This window comes from Hyperolius riggenbachi, chromosome 5 (genome assembly GCF_040937935.1).
Source record: "Hyperolius riggenbachi isolate aHypRig1 chromosome 5, aHypRig1.pri, whole genome shotgun sequence".
Taxonomy (NCBI): Eukaryota; Metazoa; Chordata; class Amphibia; order Anura; family Hyperoliidae; genus Hyperolius; species Hyperolius riggenbachi.
In genome coordinates this window covers 276,825,850-276,849,799 of record NC_090650.1, presented here as the reverse complement: position 1 = coordinate 276,849,799, position 23,950 = coordinate 276,825,850, and the positions used below count along the sequence as shown (strand labels likewise).

Below are 23,950 nucleotides of genomic sequence, written 5' to 3'. Positions count from 1 at the left end.
CGGGGCCTTGGGCCAGAGGGGCCCCAAGAGGCCCTCCCTCAATTGCATTATTAGCTCTCTATTGGTCCTGTGCTGGTAATAATCACTTCTATAGATGCTTAGAATAGTTGTAATCTTTAACACACTTCTCCATCCCCTTCTTGCACCTTTGACACTGTAGTAGGCCTTGGCAGGTTTTGTGGTGCCGTATCCACTTATGTATAGAGTACTTTGGGGGCCCCAATGTAAAACCTGCATCAGGGCCCACAGCTCCTTAGCTACGCCACTGTTCATTATCACTATACAGACAATACTACCCAAGTAGATCTTTATAGTTACTATCATGTTGACAATCTGCAATCCATTTCACTGATGACATTCAATCTCCCCAAATGTATGCAGCCAGAAAAAAAACGCTTTTGCACTGGATTGAACTCTGGCTGCTGCATGTTTCTAACTCGGTTATGCTGTAACATTTCTTACTAAAAACTCATAGAGGAATAGGAATTTAGAATATCTTTTTGATACAAAAAAATCAGTTCTTCATGTCCTCATACAATAAAATATATCATGCCCGGAAAGGAAAATGACTACTTGTATACTACATAGTGACATTTACTTAAAAGGTGTTTGTTATGTCATAGTCCCCCTTATGGTAGTGATGGTGTTAAATGTATATACTATCAGTTTCTGCTATGCTGTCAGGATGTGGCATATTTCATGAACACAGGGTGGGAGAGACTTCATTTAGTGGAAACTGTTTATGGTCCAAGAGAAACACTGCTGTGTTTAGGTGTGACAGTTTCACATGACTGTGTCCCTATATTACTTTCCCTCTTTCCATGGTGACCTTTCAGGATAGGATGTTCCTGAAGGGAAAAACCTACAACTGTGCTCTGTGTGCTACACATTAACCTCTAGAAGGTCAAGCACAATTGTTGGAAAATAGCTTCCATAGACTTTCCAGTCGCTAGGTTAATTACTGAACTGCTCCAAGTGACCTTGTTCCTGCCATACTATTCATGTAGAGTCATTGATGTTAATAGCAACTCAATTTTGGAAAATTATCTAATTACACATGTCTAATTACAACATTTGTATATAATCTAGTTTTTCATGAACAAAACATAAAATTAGGTTACCTGTTTCATAACTGGACATTTATGACACAATATTCTGGGTCTTGCCACACATGCTGTGTGTGCTTAGAATGTGTCCACGGTGGTAAAACGTAATAATGATGCCTATTAAAAAGGGGGCCCCATTCACATCAATGCAAATCTCTTCTCTATTGGCACCAAGTATATAAAAAGGGTGCCGCATAAATATAAAAACTTTAGAGTTAGTGAACAGGTGCTGCATAAATATACAACTATATTGTGTGTTATCTTTAACTTTCATTTTCATACCAACTTTATCAATTACAATAACCCAGTATTTGCCAAATAATCATTTTTAAAATGGTTTCTAAAACGGTTCACTATGCTTTCTCAGAAAAAAAAAGTTTATATTTCAACTTTTTGAACCACAACAAGCAGCCTTCATAATTATTGCCTATGTTACAATAATCGTTTTAAAAAAAAAAATACCTAAACATATTTAAAAAGTTTATTTTTTATGTTCTGACTTCAATTTTTTTTATTCTATGTTACATAAGACTATAAACAATCATATGTGAATTTATATTACACAAAAAAAGGTATTATTTATTTAAGTATTTATATAGCGCCAACATATTACACAGCGCTGTACAGAGTATATTGTCTTGTCACTAACTGTCCCTCAGGGTGGCTCACACTCTAGTCCCTACCATAGCCATGTGTCTATGTATGTATGGTGTGATGTATGCATCATAGTCTAGAGCCAATTTAGGGGGAAGCCAATTAACTTATCTGTATGTTTTTTGGGATGTGGGCGGAAACTGGAATGCCCGGAGGAAACCCACACAGACACAGGGAGAACATACAAACACCTTGCAGATGCTGACCTGGCTGGGATTCGAACCAGGGACCCAGCATTATTATTATTATTATTATTTAGTATTTATATAGTGCCGACATATTACGCAGCGCTGTACAGTATACATACTGTCTTGTCTCTAACTGACCCTCAAAGGAGCTCACAATCTAATCCCTACTATTAGCATACGTCTATGTATGTATTATGTAGTGTAAGTACTGTAGTCTAGGGTCAATTTAGGGGTGAGCCAATCAACTTATCTGTATGTTTTTGGGATGTGGGAGGAAACCGGAGTACCCGGAGGAAACCCACACAGACACGACGAGAACATACAAACTCCTTGCAGATGGTGCCCCGGCTGGGATACGAACCAGGGACACAGCGCTGCAAGACTAGAGGCATAACCACTACGCCACCATGCTGCTAAATTAAGATTTAAGGGGATTAAGGATAGGTGTCCACCAGGGGGGGAAGTTAAGGTTAGGCACCACCAGGGGGTTAATGTAAGACACCACCAGGGGAGGGTTAAGGTTAGGCACCCCAAGGGGAGGAGTAAGGTTAGGCACCACCAGGGGGGAGTTTAAGTGCAGGCATGACCAGGGGTGGGTTCTGTGTGAGAGTAGGGAGAGGTTAGGTTGTAGTAAAATATTGGTAAGTATTATTTTATCACCTTTACTGGTGCCAATTTTACTAACCGTAAAAATTGAGGTTACAATGGAGAATAGTTGAATATCAGTATTATAAACGATATTTTACATTTTACGCCATATTCTGGTGCCTATTTTACTAAACGATAACTTCCATATATTATCTGGCGCCCTTTTTAACTGGAGCCTTTATTACATGCAGGCTTCACGGCTGCACACATTTCAGTGCATAGGAAAATGTGCATGTCGTCCAGAAAAATGAAGCAGGCATACAATGCTTTAATAGTAAGAAAAAAAAAAAAAAATTAACACAAACACGAAAACGAATAACGTGAAGAAGCCCGTTGATTAATAAGGATTGCCAATTCTAATTCTGTTTTCTGCATTGCATTAAAACACACAGCACATGGTACACATGTATGAACCCTCAATATGCAGGACTACCAGTGATATTTCAGCATTTCTGATAGAAAACATAATTGATGTGAACCAATAACAAGTGTGTGTGATAGGACCTCAGAAAGCTGAATGTTGCTACTTTCCAAGAAGTAATAATAAAAACAACAACAAGATATTGATTGTCTGGAAAAAAAAAATGTACAACACTACCTTTAAAAACAGAATGTAATTATGGCATCATTTTAGAGACTAATCCAAATAAGGGTTTTATTATTTGAAGACCACCACCAAGCATTACATGAAGTATGTGTCCCGTTTCTGAATCAGGAAATTTGTGCCCCCATGTTAATCCCGGCTATTAACGGAAATAGGGGTGCTGGTGGTGCATGACACTATCTTATTGGGCGCCAGAAGCACTTAAATTTCCATTATTAGCCAATACTGCTGCAGGGCCTGATATTTCTTGTGTATAGCAGCAATGGTGGTAAAGTTATGTTTGGGTTGGGGGGGGGGGGGGGTAGACAGGGCTCCTGTGAGAATATGGTTCGTTTGAAATAAATTAAAATATCAGTAAAATGTATTCGATATCGGAATTACCACTGCCCAAAAGTAAAATATTAGGTAATTTTACCAATATTCCACTATTGGCTATTTCTGGCACCCAACTTTAACCGGCACCCTTTTTAAATGTACTTCTTGTTTCTGCTTCAATCTGTTCACGGGGGGCGTTACATTTTAATCCAATAAATTAATACATTGAACAGCTGCACAATTGCTTGTTGAAGGTGCGTTCGTTTTTGAGGTAGCGTGAGTAAGTTAGTAGTGCATGCTACAGCAGTAGCGTGCCTACTCTGTAAATGTTACTTGCTCTGCTACACTAAGCTGCGCTGCTTGAACAGTGTAGCTTAGTGAATCAACTGATTTGTATGTGAGCCAGATGTAGCCATCAAAAGAGCCATAGGTTCCCTACCCCTGCTCTAGACTAAAACCCAGTGCAGGCTATCACTCAGAAAGGAGGAATAATTTACAGGGAGCAAAGCAATAAGACCCACCCTCTGCTACACAGTTCCTGATAGTGAGCTGTAGTAGCACTAGTTTTTCAACCCGTGTAATAAAATAAATTTATAAAAAGTGATCACAGGAAAGTGTGTTAATATACGTTAATAGGTGCATCTGTTGAGAGGGTGTCTAACAGAATGTATTATTGTCTCCACCCCCACCCTTTAGATTGTAAGCCTCTGGCAGGGCCCTCCTCCCTAGTGTTTCCAGTTGGATTATGCAATCTTACTGTCAATCAGCCCTCTTGGGGACTAGAACGGTCTTTATGTTGACCTATGACACTGTACTGTTATCAAATCATTTGCATGATCTTGTTTTGTTGTGTGTTTCCTGTATGTCCTACCCCGTATGTTAACCCATTTATCTATTGTGCAGCACTGTGTAATATGTTGGTGCTTACAATAAATAATAAATAGGTAGAAATGGTAATGTATGTTCACATTCATATCATCATGTCACTTCAGTTATCCTGTGAACAGTTAATTGGGGACATTTATCAAGAGTGTCAGACAAAATATTGGTAGGTTTTTAGAAATCTATGTAGAACTGTCTCAGCCATCTTATGAAATCTCTAGATAGTGCAGTTTCCTTCTTAAACTGTTCTAAAATAGGAGGAATTAGGAAGGTTTCTCAGACAGTGCAGTGTCCAATGTATGAGGGAAATTGCCGTTGCTAAGGTAACCAATACATCTGCTGTATGCATACAGAAAATAGAAGTTATAATAGCATAAACAATATTTACGGTATATTATTTTAGGTTAACTGACAAGGCATTTCCATGGTACAACTCTCAGCCTTATCACATCGTTTTGAAAACTGCAACACTAGTGTCCTGTAAAGCTAATCAGTGCTTTTCGCTTTTACAGTGCTGGGCATAGATCCTCTCTCCTATTCTGCATTCTTTAGAGCTGCCCCATGTACTGCACTTCTTTGTAGATCAGGAGCCATATAGAACTACAGTACACTAGGGACTCTGAGGAATGCAGGAGACTAGCACTGAGTAATGCAGGATGCCCAGCACTGGGAGGGTTCAACACAGAACAGCTTCACAGGACAATGGGCGGCAGGCGGCTCTGACTAAGGAATTCAGCAGGGGAGAGGAGCACTTCACAAATCACATCACAAGTCTTGCCTGCACAATCTGTAGAAGTGCTATTAAACGCTTCTTAATCTGGGGCAGTTTAGCGATGGATTTGCAGTTTTTGTAACTGTAGTGCAGTTCTAGAAATGCATGCTAAACTGCCGTTATTAAGTAGGATTTAAGAAGTTTCTTATTATCATGCAGAACAGTTACCTATGCCGGTGATAACTGTTTAAGGAGAAAAAGATTGTTGGTAATGCTTTGACAAATCTGGCCCAATGTTTCTGGGATATCATGCTAGAAGTTCTTAGTATTCTAAAAACGAAGTCAGGTAAAAAAAATAAATAAATAAGAATTACATTGAACGGTTTCCCATGGACGGACTTTGTATGTGAACGTACATATTATAAGCTTCTGCATCATACACCAAGCAGAAGAACAAAGCAATGAGATAACACCAGATTTATACAATCACAATGTTTATTCCACAAAAGCAATTTATGCTTCACCATGTCCTTACCTCTAGATGTTCTAAAATATATGGAGGATTAGTCATGCCAAGCCTCAGCATTGCACCTTCAGGGATAACTTCCACAAGCTTCCAAAGCAGTGTTGGTAGGTCTGTACCAATGTCTCTACCATAGGCTCCAGTGTCTTCACTAGTCAGCCAAATCTCACAAACACCCTCTGTGAATAGAAGAAGATTTGATATTTTTTAAAATGTATTGTACAGCTGTTTCTTTTGAATCCATATCACACATATAAAATGTATTCATCATTTTAGTAGACCCATCAGCAGCCTCACAGTACATATTAATCTGATCATATGAGTTGTCTGAAATTCCCAATTCTACCCTTTACTAATTATTTTTCAGTCTTGTCCTTGTATCATATTTCCACAAAGATACAAGAATGAAAGAATTGTTCTTAGAATATGGACAAGCTAGCTGTGACAAAGAAAATCCAGCGATAGACCTGCCTTCAGTGCAGCCCATTTCTTTCTGAAACTCGGTTGGTGTGTAAAAAGTTATGCTTAAAGAGACTCTGAAGCAGATAAAAATTGTTATTTTTACCAGGCAGTTAGCTGCAGGAGTATGAGGAGAGTTAAACCGCTGCATCCTCGTGGCAAAACGAGGTGTTTATACCCCCCAAATCCCGGGGCAAACATCCACGACTTTCAAAGTCATGGATTTTGCTGCCCAGGGAGGCAGAGCTTAGCACTGTAGCTCTGCCTCTAATAAAGTCAATCTCCATGCGGATCTCCTCTCTCCGCCCCTCTCTGTGAAGAAAGACTGAGAGGGGTGGGGAAAAGCGGTAATCAGCGGCAATTTTCTTCAGTAGAGGCAGAGCTACAGCAGAAAGCTCTGCCTCTTTCAGGAAGCGCTCCCCGGATTTTCCCCCGGGAATTCAGGGGGTCTAAAGCCCTCGTTTTTGCCACGGGGATGCAGTGGTTTGCCTCTCCTCATATTACTGAAACTAACTACCAGTTAAAAATATTTTTTATTTGCTTCAGTCTCTCTTTAAGTACAGCTCTAAGAAGTAGCATTTGTGGAGCATCCATACAGCTCTCTTGAAGAGTCATCAGCACCTAGATTGTAGTGCTGATATTTGAAACATCTGTCATTCGAGTCAAACTACAGAAAGACAAATCTCCACTAACGTGGGTTTAAGATTTTCTGTGTTCGGGTTTCTGTTCAATCATCCAGTTTTATTTTGAGATATTTGTATTTTAAAGGATAAAAGCATTTTTGCTGATTTTCATTGAAAAATTGACCCTTTATCGAACGGGAGCAGTTTGGACATGTATACACGATACAACTTTCTGTCAGATTACTTGTCGATTGGATGGGAAATTGAATTGTGTGCGCAGCATTAGCATAGACCAAAGGCCGTGTCATCTTCTAGAATACATCGAGTGGCTCTCTAGTTCTGCTCCATGTGTTGGTGAAGCCACCTTATAGGAGGTCTACAAGTTTTGGAGTGGACTATACCCAAAGTGTACTTTAGCACAACTCATGCTGAATCCCACATCGTCATTGGAAGCAGCTAATTAACATCACTGGTTGCACATGCTACCATGGCAATGAACCGGGGCAAAGCCTATCCTTGCCCAAGTCATCTGGAATTGAGTGTCCTGAAATAAATATTAGCCATAACTCACCTATGCAGACTCTCACATACTTCCATGGAAACAGCAAGTTTGATCAAGGAAAGGAGTGAAGGAAAAAGCTGTCATTTCAGAAGATAAATGAGCATTGTTACAGCTAAATGTTTGCTTACACAGAGACTATACCTTATGACAGCACATAAACAACAATGTAAGCAAACCAGCTGCTTTATTGTAATACCTCATTTACTTCTGACAACTTACTTCTTTTTCATATGTGTTGCTCGCCATCATGGACGTTTATATTTTTGTTGGCAAATAATTGTTTTGTCGCAGTTAGAGAGGAAAAAAAACATTACAAATCACTTGAAACATGATCTGTAATATGAGCCATTACTTTTATCTGATCGGTGACACTTGCAATGTTGTCATTATCATTATGTGTAATATTTTGTTAGGTTATTCAGCTGAACTTGGCCAATATGGTCTGTGCTGCTTCTGCCATGGGTGCTTAGTGCCAGCAGTGACAGAAACTCCTCCACAGGAAGGACATCACAAGATTATGTACAGTCCTGTTAAGGTGCCAATTAATGATACGTGCTTAAATTGCATAATCTTACCAATTCTATATAGTAAAAGGGTAAACTGAGACAATATACTTTGAAAATATACTTTAGGTAGTCCCTAATGTTACCTAGATATTGTACAATGGTGGAATCTTCAAGAACACTGCCTCAAAAGGGCACTACTACTGCAACCCTAAAGCTAGACATAAAAGGATTGATAATGACCGATTCGGCAATGATCAGTCACAGATCAGGAATAATCCAGTGATAGTGACTGATTTACAACACTGTCCCAATTGCAGTAGAAATCTGATCAGCAATTGATTGAACAGCTAGTCCTACCTGCATTTTTCTGCTTTATGGAATTCAGAGCTAAAAGGCCAATGGCCAATCACTCTTTTGATCAATAAATAAACAGAATGGAAAGTAATCGAGTCAAAAGTAATAATCTGAGGTGAGAGTAATATGGAGGCTGCCATATTTATTTCCTATTTAAAGAGACACTGAATCGAAAAAAAAATGATGATATTATGATTTGTATGTGTAGCACAGCTAAGAAATAAACCATTAAGATCAGATACATCAGTGTAATTTTTTCCAGTACAGGAAGAGTTGAGAAACTCCAGTTGTTATCTCTATGCAAACAAGCCATTAAGCTCTCCGACTAAGTTAGTCGTGGAGAGGGCTGTTATCTGACTTTTATTATCTCAACTGTTCCTGGACTATTTACTTTTCCTCCTTAGAGGAGAGGTCATTACTTCACAGACTGCTCTGAAAGACTCATTTTGAATGCTGAGTGTTGTGTAATCTGCACATATTATAGAATGATGCAATGTTAGAAAAAACACTATATACCTGAAAATAAAAGTATGAGAATATTTTCTTTGCTGCTAATCTTCTAGTAATTATTCATAGTACACAACCAATTCACTATATCATATTTTTTTTTTTCGCTTCAGTGTCTCTTTAACAATGCAAGTTGCATGACTGTCCTCCTGATCCTGTGCATAATATTTTGTGTGTGTGTGTGTGTGTGTGTGTGCGTGTGTGTGTGTGTTGTGTTTTTGTGTTGTGTTGAGTGATTCATGCACTACTGAAGCCAGAAAGATCAGCAGGACAGCCAGGCAACAGCTATTGTTAAAGGCTAGGAACACACATAGCAGAAACAGTAGTGTTGCGGAAAACGCAGTGTTTTTGCCACTAATGGTAGTCAATGGGCAGCACCAAAAAAACGCATATAAAAATGCATATGCATTTTTATATGCGTATTAAAACATGCATTTTTTAAAAACGCTGGTTTTGTTGCATATTTTTCAAAAATGCACATAATGAAAGTATATGGTAACGCAATGTAATGCGTTTTGTATGCGTTTTTCATGCATTTTTATATAAAAAAAATGTTTTCTGATGTATTTCCGCTTCCTGTTGTCTTCCTATTGATTTGCATAAAACGCAATTCAAAAATCATAGGCATTTGTATATGCGAACCACAAATACGTAAAAACATACACAAATTGCTACAAAAACGCATTTGTGGGAAAAAACCCACAAACACATAAAAAACGCGTACAAAACAAAAAAAACAAAAAAACATACATGTCAGAAAATTTGACCTTCCACGCACAGCTATGTGTGCAGCCAGCCTAAAAGGGAATAAATAAGGCACCCTCCACATCACTCTTGCCTTTGGTTATCTTTAAAGTTTAACATGATTTTTTATTTAGAGAACAAGCGACACCCATGCTAACTTAGAAATAAAAAACACATATATAAGTAGATAAATACTACTTCTACTTACATAACAGATGTATTATGATATCCATGTAATGATTCCTGTGAGTTTTATAAAGGAAAAGCAGAAAATCCTATTCTAGGCAGTGGTCATTTTGCCTAGCTAATGCGGACATCATATCCTCCCTGGCTCTGGTTTTCCCCCCTCCCTTCTCTTGCTCATTGTGTATTCATTAGCTGCCCTCCTCCCAGAGTCTTCAGACACCCCCACTGAGGTGTATACTAACAACTGCACTGTCTATTTGTTTATTTACACATCCAATCATTGAGTTACCTCAGCCTTGCTTATAAACACAAGTAATCAGAGGGTGTTTCTCATAAGCAGCTAGATAGGGAAAAAATGGAAGAGAAGGAATATATTATAGATAAAAAGAACTCCCAGCATTCAACTCTTTGGCACTGTTTGGCACTAGGGCCAGTGCTCCTAAAGTATGTAATAACTACACACCATAACAAAGACGTTTTGCAAGTTTTGAATGCAGGATTAGCATCCTAATCACTTAATACAGACCAGTTGCTGTTGAAATTTGACTTTTATGGTGACAATACCGCTTTAAACATCTTCAAGGTTCTGTACATAGGGCAAAACAAATATTAAGGAACATATATGCATGGGAAGTTCAAGACCCTGTGTGATCATGACATCCAACAATACAAGTGCGTGTACAAATACATAGTTATTGTGTGGTTTGAGATAGCACTAAAATTGGTACATGTTCATTTGATAAATTACAGCAAAAAAACAACAATAGGAGGAGGTTCCTACCCTTGCGATTATACAAGCAGCTGACAGACAAGATGGAAGTAACTACGATAGATGAACCGAAGAATAATCTGTAGCTCTAACTGGAACACATTTCTGATTGAAAACATCTGATTAGATATACAGTAAACTATCTCATTTATCATGATAACAGTTCTTTCCCCACTGTACCCAAGCATGTAAAATCCAAAACTGTGAGACATATTTTATTTTTAAATCTTGCATAGAAATACTTATAGATATTCCATCAAGCTACAGACTTTAGAAATTCTGTATATGTCAAGCCTGTACCCAAACACTAAGTCTCTAGCAGCACAACCCACCTGTTGCCAGTGTGCATGTCTGCACTCAACAGGAATCAGGATAACTACACTGGATTCCTTTTACAAAGCATACAGTTGGTTCATGGTGAACCATAACCACTAGGATTTTATAAAAAAGTAGAAGAAAACTAAAAGCTTGCTTATTGCCTTTAGCATTTAAGATCGTGACCTTATGCTTTTGTATCAAAAGCAATTTTATTGCCACCATCAAGAGTTCTTATAGATAAAAGAGGTCTTTCATTAAAAGCCTTTAAACAGAACTGAAGTCATATAGTATATAGAAAGCGACGCTGAATACAGAAAGTGGCACTCCAAACAATGCCCAGTCTTGCTTTTTCATAGGAAATAGTTTCTTACAATTACCCACAAATGTGTTGAGGAACATGTACAGTATAGTATAGTAATAGTGCAGTGCTGAATGACCTCGCCAAGTTCTGCTGCTTCAATGACCACTATCGCAAAAAATTGTAACATTTCAAATATACAAACATATACAAATAAGTCGTACATTGCTTCCAGGGTAAAATGAGCCATACATTATTGTTCTCCTATGTTGCTGTCACTTACAGTAAGTAGAAGAAATTTGACAGAACAGAGATTTTGGACTAGCCTATCTCCTCATGGGGGATTCTCAGGGTTTTGCTTAGTTTCAAAAGCACTTAGTGTGTGGCAGTTGCTCAATCCAACTGCCAAAAAACTGTGCAGTGAGCAGGGAGGTTGAGCAGCATCAATGTATAAATCCTTTTCAGGAAATGTCTTTATAAACAATAAAACTTTGCTGAGAATACCCCATGAGGAGATGGGCTAGTCCAAAACATGTCGGTTCTGTCAGATTTCTACTACATACTGTAAGTGACAGCAACATAGGAGAAAAGTAATTTACAGCTCATTTTACTCTGGAAGAAATGAACTTCTTTGCATGCATTTACATTTATTTTAATTTTACGATTTTCAGGATAGTGGTCTTTTTAGTAGTCTGTAGCTAAGATTAAGCAAGTTCCCAATGGCATTTTCTATACGATAATCAGGGGTCCTTTAACTAACATCTCGTTGAACGACACCCAGCTACAACTTGTCTTATGTGCCTGAATCCCAGATATAGTGTATTGCCTCACTGTTCACAACAATCTTCTTGCTTTTTGGAAACTTCTATAAAGAGTATGAGCAGGTCTACCAATTTGGTTAGTGTGGGGGAGAAAGAAAAAGTCCTATTACGTCGCAGTAGTAATTGTTTCTCCACACTAATATAAGTAACGTTATCATATACTCTTTATGTCATGTGACAGAAATTAGACCAATTAGAGGGTTAAGAAATAGCACATTTTCCCATTAAAATGCAATGGTTGTACTTATAAAAATTTTAAATGCGGTAAAGGTATTATTGTGAAGTGGCACTTAACATCTTTATAAGCACTGGCCTTTCAGCAAAAGGTGGCATTTTGACAATATAGTGCAAAGATTTTAATTCGCACCTCTACAAACACGCTTGGTGTCATATTATGCTTACTGTAATAGTTAATATTAGGCATCTAGTTACTAATTGCGTGAGATTTAGGGTTACTGTGAACCAGAGCTTGTTCATCTATACAGTGGCTGGATAGTGTACTGGTTAAGGGTTCTGCCTTCAACATGAGAGACCTAAAAACGAATCATGGCTGGGGTCAGTACCTATTCAGTAAGAGGTCCTTGGGCAAGACTTCCTAACACTGCAGGGTGGCCTCTTGAGCGCATCCCAGTGGCTGCAGCTCTTGAGCGCTTTGAGTCCAACAGGAGAAAAGCGCTATATAAATGTTCGGATTATGATATATTTTAGTTTGTAACTGTGACCCTGTAGTGAGATGTATATGAAGGCAGCCATATTCAATTTTTTTTTAAACAACATTCATTCTTAGGCTATTCTTCTGATGGTTTTGACCATAGTGTAAGAATCACACTCCTGAAACAAGCATGCAGTGGTGCAGTCATCCCAATAATATGCATGCTTGTTAGTCAGTGGCTAAGAAATTGAAGGTTCTAGATCGTGTAGAACTTTCTTGTTCCTCCACTCGGCCACTCATTCCTCTGTCGTCAGTCGGTAAAGCTATTCGCCCGGGGATACAAGTAGGTCTGAGGAGGAGTGCCTCGCAACTTCGGTGTGTGAGCTTCGGACTCACAAATGCGCAGTTAGCAAATCACTTATTCATGGAACGTGTATGCAAAATAAAGCCGCAAGGAAGTTTGTGCACTGAGAAATAGCCGATAGTAGAATATAGGTAACATTTACCAATAGCCTACTATTTTACAGTGGTAATTTTTGTTAGTAAGATAGCCGATATTTTACTACAGCTAAACCTAACCCTATTCTCACACAGAACCCTCCCCATGCCTAACCCTAACCCCTCTCCTCACGCCTAACCTTAAACATCCCCCTGTGCAAAAAACACCACAGAAGTTTGGGCACTGGCAGGGGTGTCCACACAAAACTGGGCCGCACGCTATGCAAATTGCAAAGCACCAGCTATTTGTAGCTGCAATTTGCATAGCGGGCAGAGTATGAACAATATTTGGGCACCCAAACTTGTGCGATGCAGCCAGTGCTCAAATTTCCTTTTTCCTTTCAGAACCACCGGGGAACATGAATAGTTTAGAAGAGCTGTTCAACCCAACAGGCCAAACGGCATGAGGGTTGGAACGCTAGCGATTTCCCTAAATGCTTTGCCAATGTAAGTGGATGGGACTGATTCCACTGGAGCGATTAGGGTAATCACAATCGCAGGACATGCAGCATTTTGGGAGTGTTGGTGCTCCATTGTAAAGTACTGAGGAGCTGGCAAATCGCTAATGCATCACTACCCATAGCCATTTGTGTATGATTTTTAATTACTGTAAACTGTAAAAATAAATAAATAATAATTTAACGACCAGAGCTGAAATCGCTAATCGCAAATTGCAATTACAATCGCTGGCAAAAAGTACACTTTAAAAAAAAAATCGCTTACAAAAGCTAAAAACACCACCGATTGCCATTTGTGGCTTGTATGGAGGAACAGATGGAGGAACAGGAAGGCTCTATACTATCTACAGCCTTCCTTCTTCTCAGGCAAGTATCTAACCTGAACGTTGAAAAGAAATAAATGTGGTCGCCTCCATATATTAAGACTGATTATGGAGATTATCACAAATAACTACTGGTAGATAGTAATTTTAACTGTATAAAATCCTTCTACTATTGAAGAGTATAAAAGCATAGCAATAATTAAAATAAGTCTTAGGCCTCTTTCACAGTGCAACATTAAAGTCGCACGTTAGAAAAATGTTTCAACGCAGACTAATGCACAGCAATACTAAGTCTGTGCGACATTCACAGTGCACGTTTGTGTATAACGTGTAGCGTTATTAGAAAGTGCTGCATGCAGTGCGTTTAGCAATGAATCTGCTGCGTTATTTGTGTTGCACATGCTCAGCAATAGTTTTTTTCTTCTTTTTAATGTAACGCATGCGCCGTTTTTGTTCCATCACTGTGCGACGAAATTGGCGCACCAAGAGGCACATAAAGAAAACGTCCAAGTCTATATGTGTTGCGTTAGGGCCGCGTTGTGCCACTTCAGCCTTCAGTCGTTTTCACTTTATGCATCCGAACAATGTTCACCTCCCATTCATTAGCCTATAACTTTATCACTACTTATCACAATGAACTGATCTAGATCTTGTTTTTTCCGTCACCAATTAGGCTTTCTTTGGGTGGTACATTTTGCTAAGAGCCACTTTACTGTAAATGCATTTTAACAGGAAGAATATGAGAAAAACTGAAAAAATTCATTATTTCTCAGTTTTCAGCCATTATAGTTTTAAAATAATACATGCCTCCATATTTAAAACTCACGTATTGTATTTGTCCATATGTCCTGGTTATTACACCGTTAAAATTATGTCCCTATAACAATGTATGGTGACAATATTTTATTTGGAAATAAAGGTGCATTTTTTCCGTTTTGCATCGATCACTATTTACAAGTTTAAAATAAAAAAAGTATAGAAATATTTCATCTTTACATTGGTATTTAAAAAGACCCTTAGGTAAATATTTACATTTTTTTTTATTATTGTAATGTTTTTTTTTTTTATATATTAAACATTTTATTTTGGTATTTTTTGGGAGGGTGGGATGTAAACATAACTTTTATAATGTAAATGTGTGTTAAGGTTTTTTTTTTTAACTTTTAGTTGTAGTTTTACTTTTTGGCCACAAGATGGTGGCCATGAGTTTGTTTACATGACGTCACTCTAAGCGCAACATACGCTTAGAGGGACGTATGGGGGACGCAACAGCCAGAAAAAGCGGAGCTTCTGAGAGAAGCTGTCGCTTTTTCTGCGGGGGAGAGGAATCAGTGATCGGGCACCATAGCCCGATTCACTGATTCGTGGGCTAACGATCCGCGGCCGGGAGCGCGTGTGCACGCGCGGGAGCGCGCGGACGCGCACATGGCCTCCTGGGCGTAGCTAGTACGTCCAGGAGGCCAAAGTAGTTAAAGGACTTACGAGGCGAATGTACTAAAAAAAAGTTATTTACCTTATTGCAATAGCTGACCTTAGACCAGACGATCGGCGCCTCCCTTGTCATTTTCAGACCCTCTCTTATCTAAATCCACGCTTCATTACACGACCCTCCCCTCCCTTGGGTCGCCTTATCTGATGGCGATTAGAATCGGCGCTTTAAAATTCAGATGCCTGCGTAGGTTCGCATAGCCGCTGTTGCGGCTGCGCATGTTTCCAGCCCTGTCTGCGGACCGTCCTTGCTCTGTGCACACTGAACTACGTCATGTGGGCGTCCCCACATGACCGCCCACATGACTAAGTTGTGTTCCAGTCAGCCGCGCCCCCTGTAATCACGCTGGCACAGCGATGCTACTGTATGCTGAGGGGGCGCAGCTGACTGGAACACAACTTAGTCATGTGGGGACGCCCACATGATGTATATCAGCATGCACAGAGCTAGGACGGCCCGCAGACAGGGCTGGAAACCTGCGCAGCGGCTATGCGAACCTACGCAGGCATTTGAATTTTAAAGCGGCGATTCTAATCGCCATCAGATAAGGCAACCCAAGGGAGGGTCGGGCCGTGTAATGAAGCGTGGATTTACTGTAGATAAGAGAGGGTCTGAAAATGACAAGGGAGGCGCAGATCGTCTGGTCTGAGGTCAGCTATTGCAATAAGGTAAATAACTTTTTTTTAGTAGATTTGTCTCGTAAGTCCTTTAAAGTTGCACTGAAACACAATGTCCTACTGTGAACGAGGCCTCATTGTTTGATTTTAATAAAGCAGCCTTCATAGAGACCTAACAAGCACATTGTAACAATATAGTCCATATGGAATGAAAATGTAAAAAAAAAAAAACAAGTCACAAGAACAAGACTGACTGTCACAACAGTTTATCCTGTATACAGCACTCTATAATTTTGCTTCACTTTTTATAATAATTGTCTCAGTAGCAGGATGGCACTCACTTTAAATGAACATCTATCTCTCTACCATCAAGATCATTTTGGTGTTAACACTCCATTAGATGGGCTGTGCTGTAGTGATATGGTACATGGTTTATAATGTAGTAGGAAACCAAGCAGATTTTGAAGATACAGCGTTCTCTTCAGAAAGCACACAAGGTCACGATTCCCTTCCCAAAACTGTCTGTTTCTAAACAGCAATTATTCCAGTAAATAAAAATAAAATAGAAAACAATAAACTTGAAGTAAACTGTGCCTTATAACAAAATGTACTCCAGTGGAAAAAGCGAAATCTTTCAGACTTAAAAGGACATAATAGGAGTACTGATTTGTCCACATTTCGTAATGATCAGCATAGTGACAAGAAAATAATGTTTCTCTACCATTACAAACCAGGTACATTTGCAAACCTACATAGAGAAAAAGGTGTTTTAACCACTTAAGGAGCGCAGTGTTAAACCCCCCTAGTGACCAGGCCACTGCAGCTTTAAGGCCTCACTGCAGGGCCGTACAACTCAGCACACAAGTAATTCCCCCCCCCCTTCTCCCCATAAACAGAGCTTACTGTTGGTGGGGTCTGATCAGTCCCCCAGTGTGTTTTTTTTATCAATGCTTTTCTTTAATTTTTTTAAATAAAATGCCTTTTTTTATTTTTATCCCCCATCCCTCCCCTGTCAGCCTATCACAGTGATCCGTCGCTCCTGTGTCCCCCAGGGGGACAGCCGTGTCGCACGGCTGTCCCCAGTACAGCGCTGCCTTAGATCGCAACGCTGTACAGACTTATTAGACGGCGGTTTCACGTCTAACAGTGTCCGAGCGGCCGCTGCGAGACTCATGTAGGGGCGGAGCTCCGTCATTCATGCGGAGATGCGTGCACAATCTCCTGCAAACCTCATTCCCAGTCATCTACGCCAATCGGCGGGGAGTGATCCTGGGGCTGCCGCACTGCTCACGCAAATCAGCGAGGAGCAGTCGGCAATAGGTGGTCACCAAGGGTGAGGAACCGATCTGCTGTACAGTCATTGTTACACAGGATACATTGTAAGGTAACTGGCTACTTTACAAAATCTGCCTTGTTAACATATGAGGCGTGAGCACAAAATTACCTGTGTTTTGGGCACCCATACTATTTTTTGGGGCCAATCAACCTTCTGATCCGTTAATTTTATCGAATCAGAGGAGAATCAGCGTTGCAATACAGCGCCCTATCTATCTTTCAATAGATTTCCAGCAGAAATGGATAAAAAAAAAAAAAGGATCAATTGGCAATGCTGGAGAATCTCAGTCGCAAGGGCTGGATCAGGTACACTGCGGTAACATGGACATTTAGGGAAAAGGGAGGTCCTGCTTCATTAGAAAGTCCAAATGAATATGCATACAGTTGCAAAACACTGTGCAGAGAAGATCTCCTGCTGCATAGTGACTTATGATGTGCAGTGGGTTAGCTGTTGGCTCTGCAGAGAGAATTCATTATGATGATCATTCGGTGGTCACAGAGACATCCACTAAGTTAGAGTTTCTCAACATTATTTAAAACATACATCCCTTTATTCATGACTGCATTGGCCAAGTACCCCCTTCAGTGGGTACATCACTTCAAGTACCCCTTAATGCACAAAAATTTGGTAGAAGTTCTCCATTATTTTTTATAAATGCTTTTCAAACTCTCCATGATGCTTTTAATTCACTGTAATTTTTTTATACAATTTATATATTTTTTTAATCTTAAAACCTTGTACACAAGATTGACTGTGTCAAAAACATGCAGTTCTTGCCTTTTTCATGATTGCTAACTCAGTAAAGGACCAGCCTTTAAAGCGTTGCTATCATATAAATCCGGCATAGCGGGGTCTGAACCCTCTATAACAGTAATTATGGATTGATGGTATACCATGAAATGAATCAGAGCACTCAGTATATGATTTTATATAAAAATAATGTATTTGCTTATCATACAGCATATATACAAAATATGAACAGTTCCAAGTAGGGTTTCCTTCTAACAGTACCCCATCTCATCATAGCCTTTAAAGTCAAGCAATCATCAATCTTCTGAGCACATTCAAAAAAGTATATAATAGTTGTGTTATGTAGAATAGGATCAAAAGTAGTCTCATCTGTATTAATAGCTGTGTACATAGTAGCTGTGTAAAACTTGTACTAATCTTCTTAAAGAAATAGCACAAAAAATAGCTTCTAAAAAAACTTCTTGCTAACATCTTAACAGAACTTGGCGCTGAAAAATTGTCAAGTTCAAGTACCCCCTGGGACATATTCAAGCTTGCCTGGGGTGCATGTTTTATGTGTTGAGAACCTAGTACTATGAGATAAATAGTGAATGTTACAAAAGCTGCACTGTTTGGAACCAGGATGGATATAGATATGTTTTTTATTCCTTAAACTAGACTGTAGCCTCAGGAATATTTGAAACGTAATCTATTTTTACAATTTACAAAATCATGGAAAAAAGAAGTGTGTGAGTATTCACTTGTGGGATGCCTGACCTACCCAAAGTTGAAGTTAATAAAAGTGCTTCCATTTATAGTTAGGGAAATTTTGGATGAGCCAATATGAAGCTGGTTAAAAAAAACCCCAAAAATAAACTTTGAGTCATGTCTACAGATTTGTTTTATATAAAGAATTCCTCCAAGAAGAATGTGAAAACTCCTCACCAGTTCAAGAGGAATAACAGTGTCACACTTCAATGAGAAAATATTTGACCCAGCTAAAGCTTGTGTTAGCAAGGTCACGGAAATCTTTCAGGGTCTCCATTAAATTCTAGGTTCCAGGGTATCAAACACAGCAACGAGGTTGATGAATAAGTAGAGAACAAATCATTTTTGTCACTGTACATCAGAGGGTCATCAACCACCCGTATCAAAACCATAACACTCTCCTGTGATCCTTGTCTTGATGAAACCATAAATATCATAAGCTATAGGATACGCTTCACTCTTTCTTTTGCCACAATTTTTTAATTAGATATCCAAGGATAAAGACTACTCCTCACTATATCACAACTAAAAAAGTGAAATGTAAGACTAATAGTCAAGTAGATGCAAATAACTTCGAGCTGATGCAATTTTTATGCAAATTTATGCAGCTTGAAAATGAACCAATCGGATTTTACCTCAGCAGGATTTGACTGGTTCATTTTCAAGCTGCATAAATTTACATCAACTCAAATTTATTTGCATCTACCTGACCATCACTATGGGCCAGAAGAACTCATGCAAAATGTTTCATCTACAACAAAAATACACATGCGGCTGACATGTATTGAGTATTATCAAAATCCAAATAAATAAATCTTCAAAGCACACCTGAACTGAGAGCGATGAGAAGGCTGCCATACTTATTTCCTATTAAACAATGCAAATTGCATGGCTGACCCTGTGCCTCTAATAATTTTAGCCATAGACCCTGAACAAGCATGCATGTCAGATGTTTCTGTCAAAAATCTGACAAGATTAGCTGCATGCTTGTTTCAGGTATGTAATTCAGAATCTACTGCAGCCAAAGAGATCAGCAAGGCAGCTGGTATTGTTAAAAATGTAAGGGCATTGTTAAACATGTATTCCCACATTAAAAATGCCATTCAACTGACTGTTTGGCACTCGGTATCTGCTTTGGTTTTCTGAGGACATCCTTAAAAAGGGAAAACCCCTCCTGATAACGTTATAAAAAATGAATCTGCGATTGATTGCCATGACTTTATTTACTTCTATAGGAGCAGGCGTTATTGGTAAAACATACAGTATGTTAGATATGTTTACAGAGGAACACAGCTATTGTAAGTATTATGACTCATTAACTGAAATCATGAAAACTTTATCTGTAGTGGTGACACAAAAAGAGATAAAAACTTAGCAGAGGTTCTAACCCTTCTCCCTTCAGTTAAACTGCTTGTAGTACTGCCTGCATGCATTAATTTTCAAGATTCCACCATTCCCGGCTAGAACAAGCATAGAAAGTGATTAAACGGCTCTTAAACTGCTCTCACCAAGACAATGTCCTACTCTGCTAGTATACTTCTGCAATATAAAGCTTAATCACTCTGCGACTGCCTAATGCATGATGGCAGCTGCAGAGTAGCTCCCTTGTTCTTCCATCACGCCATAGGTTGTCATATGTTGTCATCTCAGTCTTTGCAAGAATTAGACCGGAGCTTGCGCTTGCATGATCGCCTGTAAATAAACAATGTGGAGCTCCGTGATCAGCCTGCCAGCCCGCGATCGCGGCTGGCAGGCTGCGATCGTTACTGATGGGGGAGGGGGAATGTATCTATATAGTGCTGCCATCTGACGCACACAGTATATTGCCTTGTCACTTAACTGCCCAACTGAGAAGCTCACAATCTAATCCCTATCATAGGCATATGCCTGTGTATGTATTGTGCAGCGTATGTTTTGTAGTTTAGGGCTAATTTAGGAGAGGGGGAAACAAAGGCTTTATTTTAAAAAAAAATGCCATTTTAAATGAATATTAAAAAAAAAAAAACACCAAAAGCTCCATGAGTGGTCCTCACTTAGTCCTCAAGAGGTTAAATTGTATTTAAAAGTTCTGTTTTAGATGGAATGTAAAGTGATTATACAGGGAGTGCAGAATTATTAGGCAAATGAGTATTTTGACCACATCATCCTCTTTATGCATGTTGTCTTACTCCAAGCTGTATAGACTCGAAAGCCTACTACCAATTAAGCATATTAGGTGATGTGCATCTCTGTAATGAGAAGGGGTGTGGTCTAATGACATCAACACCCTATATCAGGTGTGCATAATTATTAGGCAACTTCCTTTCCTTTGGCAGAATGGGTCAAAAGAAGGACTGGACAGGCTCAGAAAAGTCAAAAATAGTGAGATATCTTGCAAAGGGATGCAGCACTCTTAAAATTGCAAAGCTTCTGAAGCGTGATCATCGAACAATCAAGTGTTTCATTCAAAATAGTCAACAGGGTCGCAAGAAGCGTGTGGAAAAACCAAGGCGCAAAATAACTGCCCATGAACTGAGAAAAGTCAAGTGTGCAGCTGCCAAGATGCCACTTGCCACCAGTTTGGCCATATTTCAGAGCTGCAACATCACTGGAGTGCCCAAAAGCACAAGGTGTGCAATACTCAGAGACATGGCCAAGGTAAGAAAGGCTGAAAGACGACCACCACTGAACAAGACACACCAGCTGAAACGTTAAGACTGGGCCAAGAAATATCTCAAGACTGATTTTTCTAAGGTTTTATGGACTGATGAAATGAGAGTGAGTCTTGATGGGCCAGATGGATGGGCCCGTGGCTGGATTGGTAAAGGGCAGAGAGCTCCAGTCCGACTCAGACGCCAGCAAGGTGGAGGTGGAGTACTGGTTTGGGCTGGTATCATCAAAGATGAGCTTGTGGGGCCTTTTTGGGTTGAGGATGGAGTCAAGCTCAACTCCCAGTCCTATTGCCAGTTTCTGGAAGACACCTTCTTCAAGCAGTGGTACAGGAAGAAGTCTGCATCCTTCAAGAAAAACATGATTTTCATGCAAGACAATGCTCCATCACACGCGTCCAAGTACTCCACAGCGTGGCTGGCAAAAAAGGGTATAAAAGAAGAAAAACTAATGACATGGCCTTGTTCACCAGATCTGAACCCCATTGAGAACCTGTGGTCCATCATAAAATGTGAGATTTACAAGGAGGGAAAACAGTACACCTCTCTGAACAGCGTCTGGGAGGCTGTGGTTGCTGCTGCACGCAATGTTGATGGCGAACAGATCAAAACACTGACAGAATCCATGGATGGCAGGCTTTTGAGTGTCCTTGCAAAGAAAGGTGGCTATATTGGTCACTGATTTGTTTTTGTTTTGTTTTTGAATGTCAGAAATGTATATTTGTGAATGTTGAGATGTTATATTGGTTTCACAGGTAAAAATAAATAATTGAAATGGGTATATATTTGTTTTTTGTTAAGTTGCCTAATAATTATGCACAGTAATAGTCATCTGCACACACAGATTCCCCCCTAAAATAGCTAAAACTAAAAAAAAAACTAAAAACTACTTTCAAAAATATTCAGCTTTGATATTAATGAGTTTTTTGGGTTCATTGAGAACATGGTTGTTGTTCAATAATACAATTATTCCTCAAAAAAACAACTTGCCTAATAATTCTGCACTCCCTGTAGCATCATTGTTCTTATTATTTTTATTACTAGTAGACCTAAGCCCATTTCAAAACGGGCTCTAGGTGTGTGTTGAGACACCGCCTCCCTCTCCTCCTCTTCCTTCCCTCTCATCCTCCCCCGTGACCGCTGCAAGTCACCGCACATGTGCGCACCAGTCACACGCCCTTTCTGGTCCCGTCCTTCCTCAGCTCTCCTCAGTCTCTGCGTCCCTCCCTAGACATGCGCAGTAGCGCAAAACACGACACACACACACACACAGGAAATGCAGGGATAGGATGCAGAGACAAAGGGGTTTTATTATAGAGGATTTGTATGCTTCTTTAGAACTACAGAGTCTTGTCACTAATTGTCTCTCAGAGAAGAACACAATCTAATCCCGGTCTTAGTCACAGTCTTGTATCTCTATCGTAGCCTAAAGCTAATTGTGTGGTAAACCAGTCAGCTAAAACAGTGTATTTTTACAATGTGGGAGGAAACCTGAGTGTCTGGGTGAAACCCATGCAATCATAGGGAGAACATACAGACTCCATGCACGTCTCGTGCTGGTCGAGATGTGACTGTGAGACCCTAGCGTTGCAAGATAAGAGCACTATCTACTACGAAATGGTTACAGTGTATGCCGTGGCTAGCATGATCTTTCTTACCTTCCCGTGTCAGAAAGTGAAGGAGTCTTTACCCTGCCACAGAGATTTCCTTATTTGATGCTTACACACAGGTCTATAACTGGCATGGGAATTTTATACACAAGGGTAGGTGGACAGGCCAGAAGCCACATGGGTTTCAGCATGAACTGTACAGATATGGTGCAGTGGAGAAATACTTAATGCTTCACTGAAAATAGTAGTGTTAATTTAATTTTGTGCCCAATAAAGTGGTTGGGCCTCAGGCTCTGCCTTACCAGCACAAATATATACATGCTGTCAAAAGCTTATGATAGATTACGACAGCTATCTCATAAGAAAAGGTTAGGCACCAACAGTGACAGGCCTTTTCGAATGTATTGATTTGTTGAACACATCACACTTTTCCCCTCTATACTTTTAATAAACATTTTTGGAAGTGCTTTTAGCAAATGCTTGTTTATTCCAGGGCGGTATGTATTTCTACAGGTTGTCTGGTCTCCAGACCTTTAGAAGTGACCTTCCCGCACTTATCAATAACTCTATAACCTCTATGCTATGCCTCTTCCTACTGAGAATTCCTCTGGCAGCTTACAGAACAGGCTGAACCATTGAAATACATCTCCCACAGCAACTCTAAAATCTCAAAGACCATCTGCCAAGGGAGAGCTTGACATAAATGTTTGTCAAAAATTGTGAGCAGTCTCAGGGACAATCAATCCTAGTCTGCCATGCAAGCTCTTCAGCTTGGCCTTTACAATTCATTGCTAGCTTTCTATAGCCAGAGATAGACAGCGGAGCTCTGTGACCTGAATTCAATTCCATTTGATCTTATTGCACAGTCTAATGTCACCCTCACCTGCAGCCATTTTCTTCATTAGTCTGACAGCACAATTCAGCATGCCAGGGCATCTCTTAGGACATGTGAACACTGCAATCTCTCTTAATAAAAGAAATAGATTTGGAAACTAGTTACATTCTGAAATGCTAGCATACACAAATAACTAACATATCAGTAC

The 23,950-nt window shown here is 39.6% G+C and overlaps 1 protein-coding gene across 3 annotated transcripts in view; it reads right to left on the bottom strand.

The window, feature by feature from the left end:
- Nucleotides 1-23,950, bottom strand: part of CDKAL1 (CDK5 regulatory subunit associated protein 1 like 1) — a 1,042,481-nt gene that overhangs the window by 469,661 nt on the left and 548,870 nt on the right. For all 3 annotated transcript variants that reach the window (XM_068236967.1, XM_068236968.1, XM_068236969.1), the window contains exon 9: nt 5,645-5,811. In XM_068236967.1, coding sequence (XP_068093068.1) covers nt 5,645-5,811 — 167 coding nt within the window. The remainder of the gene's footprint in view (nt 1-5,644; nt 5,812-23,950) is intronic.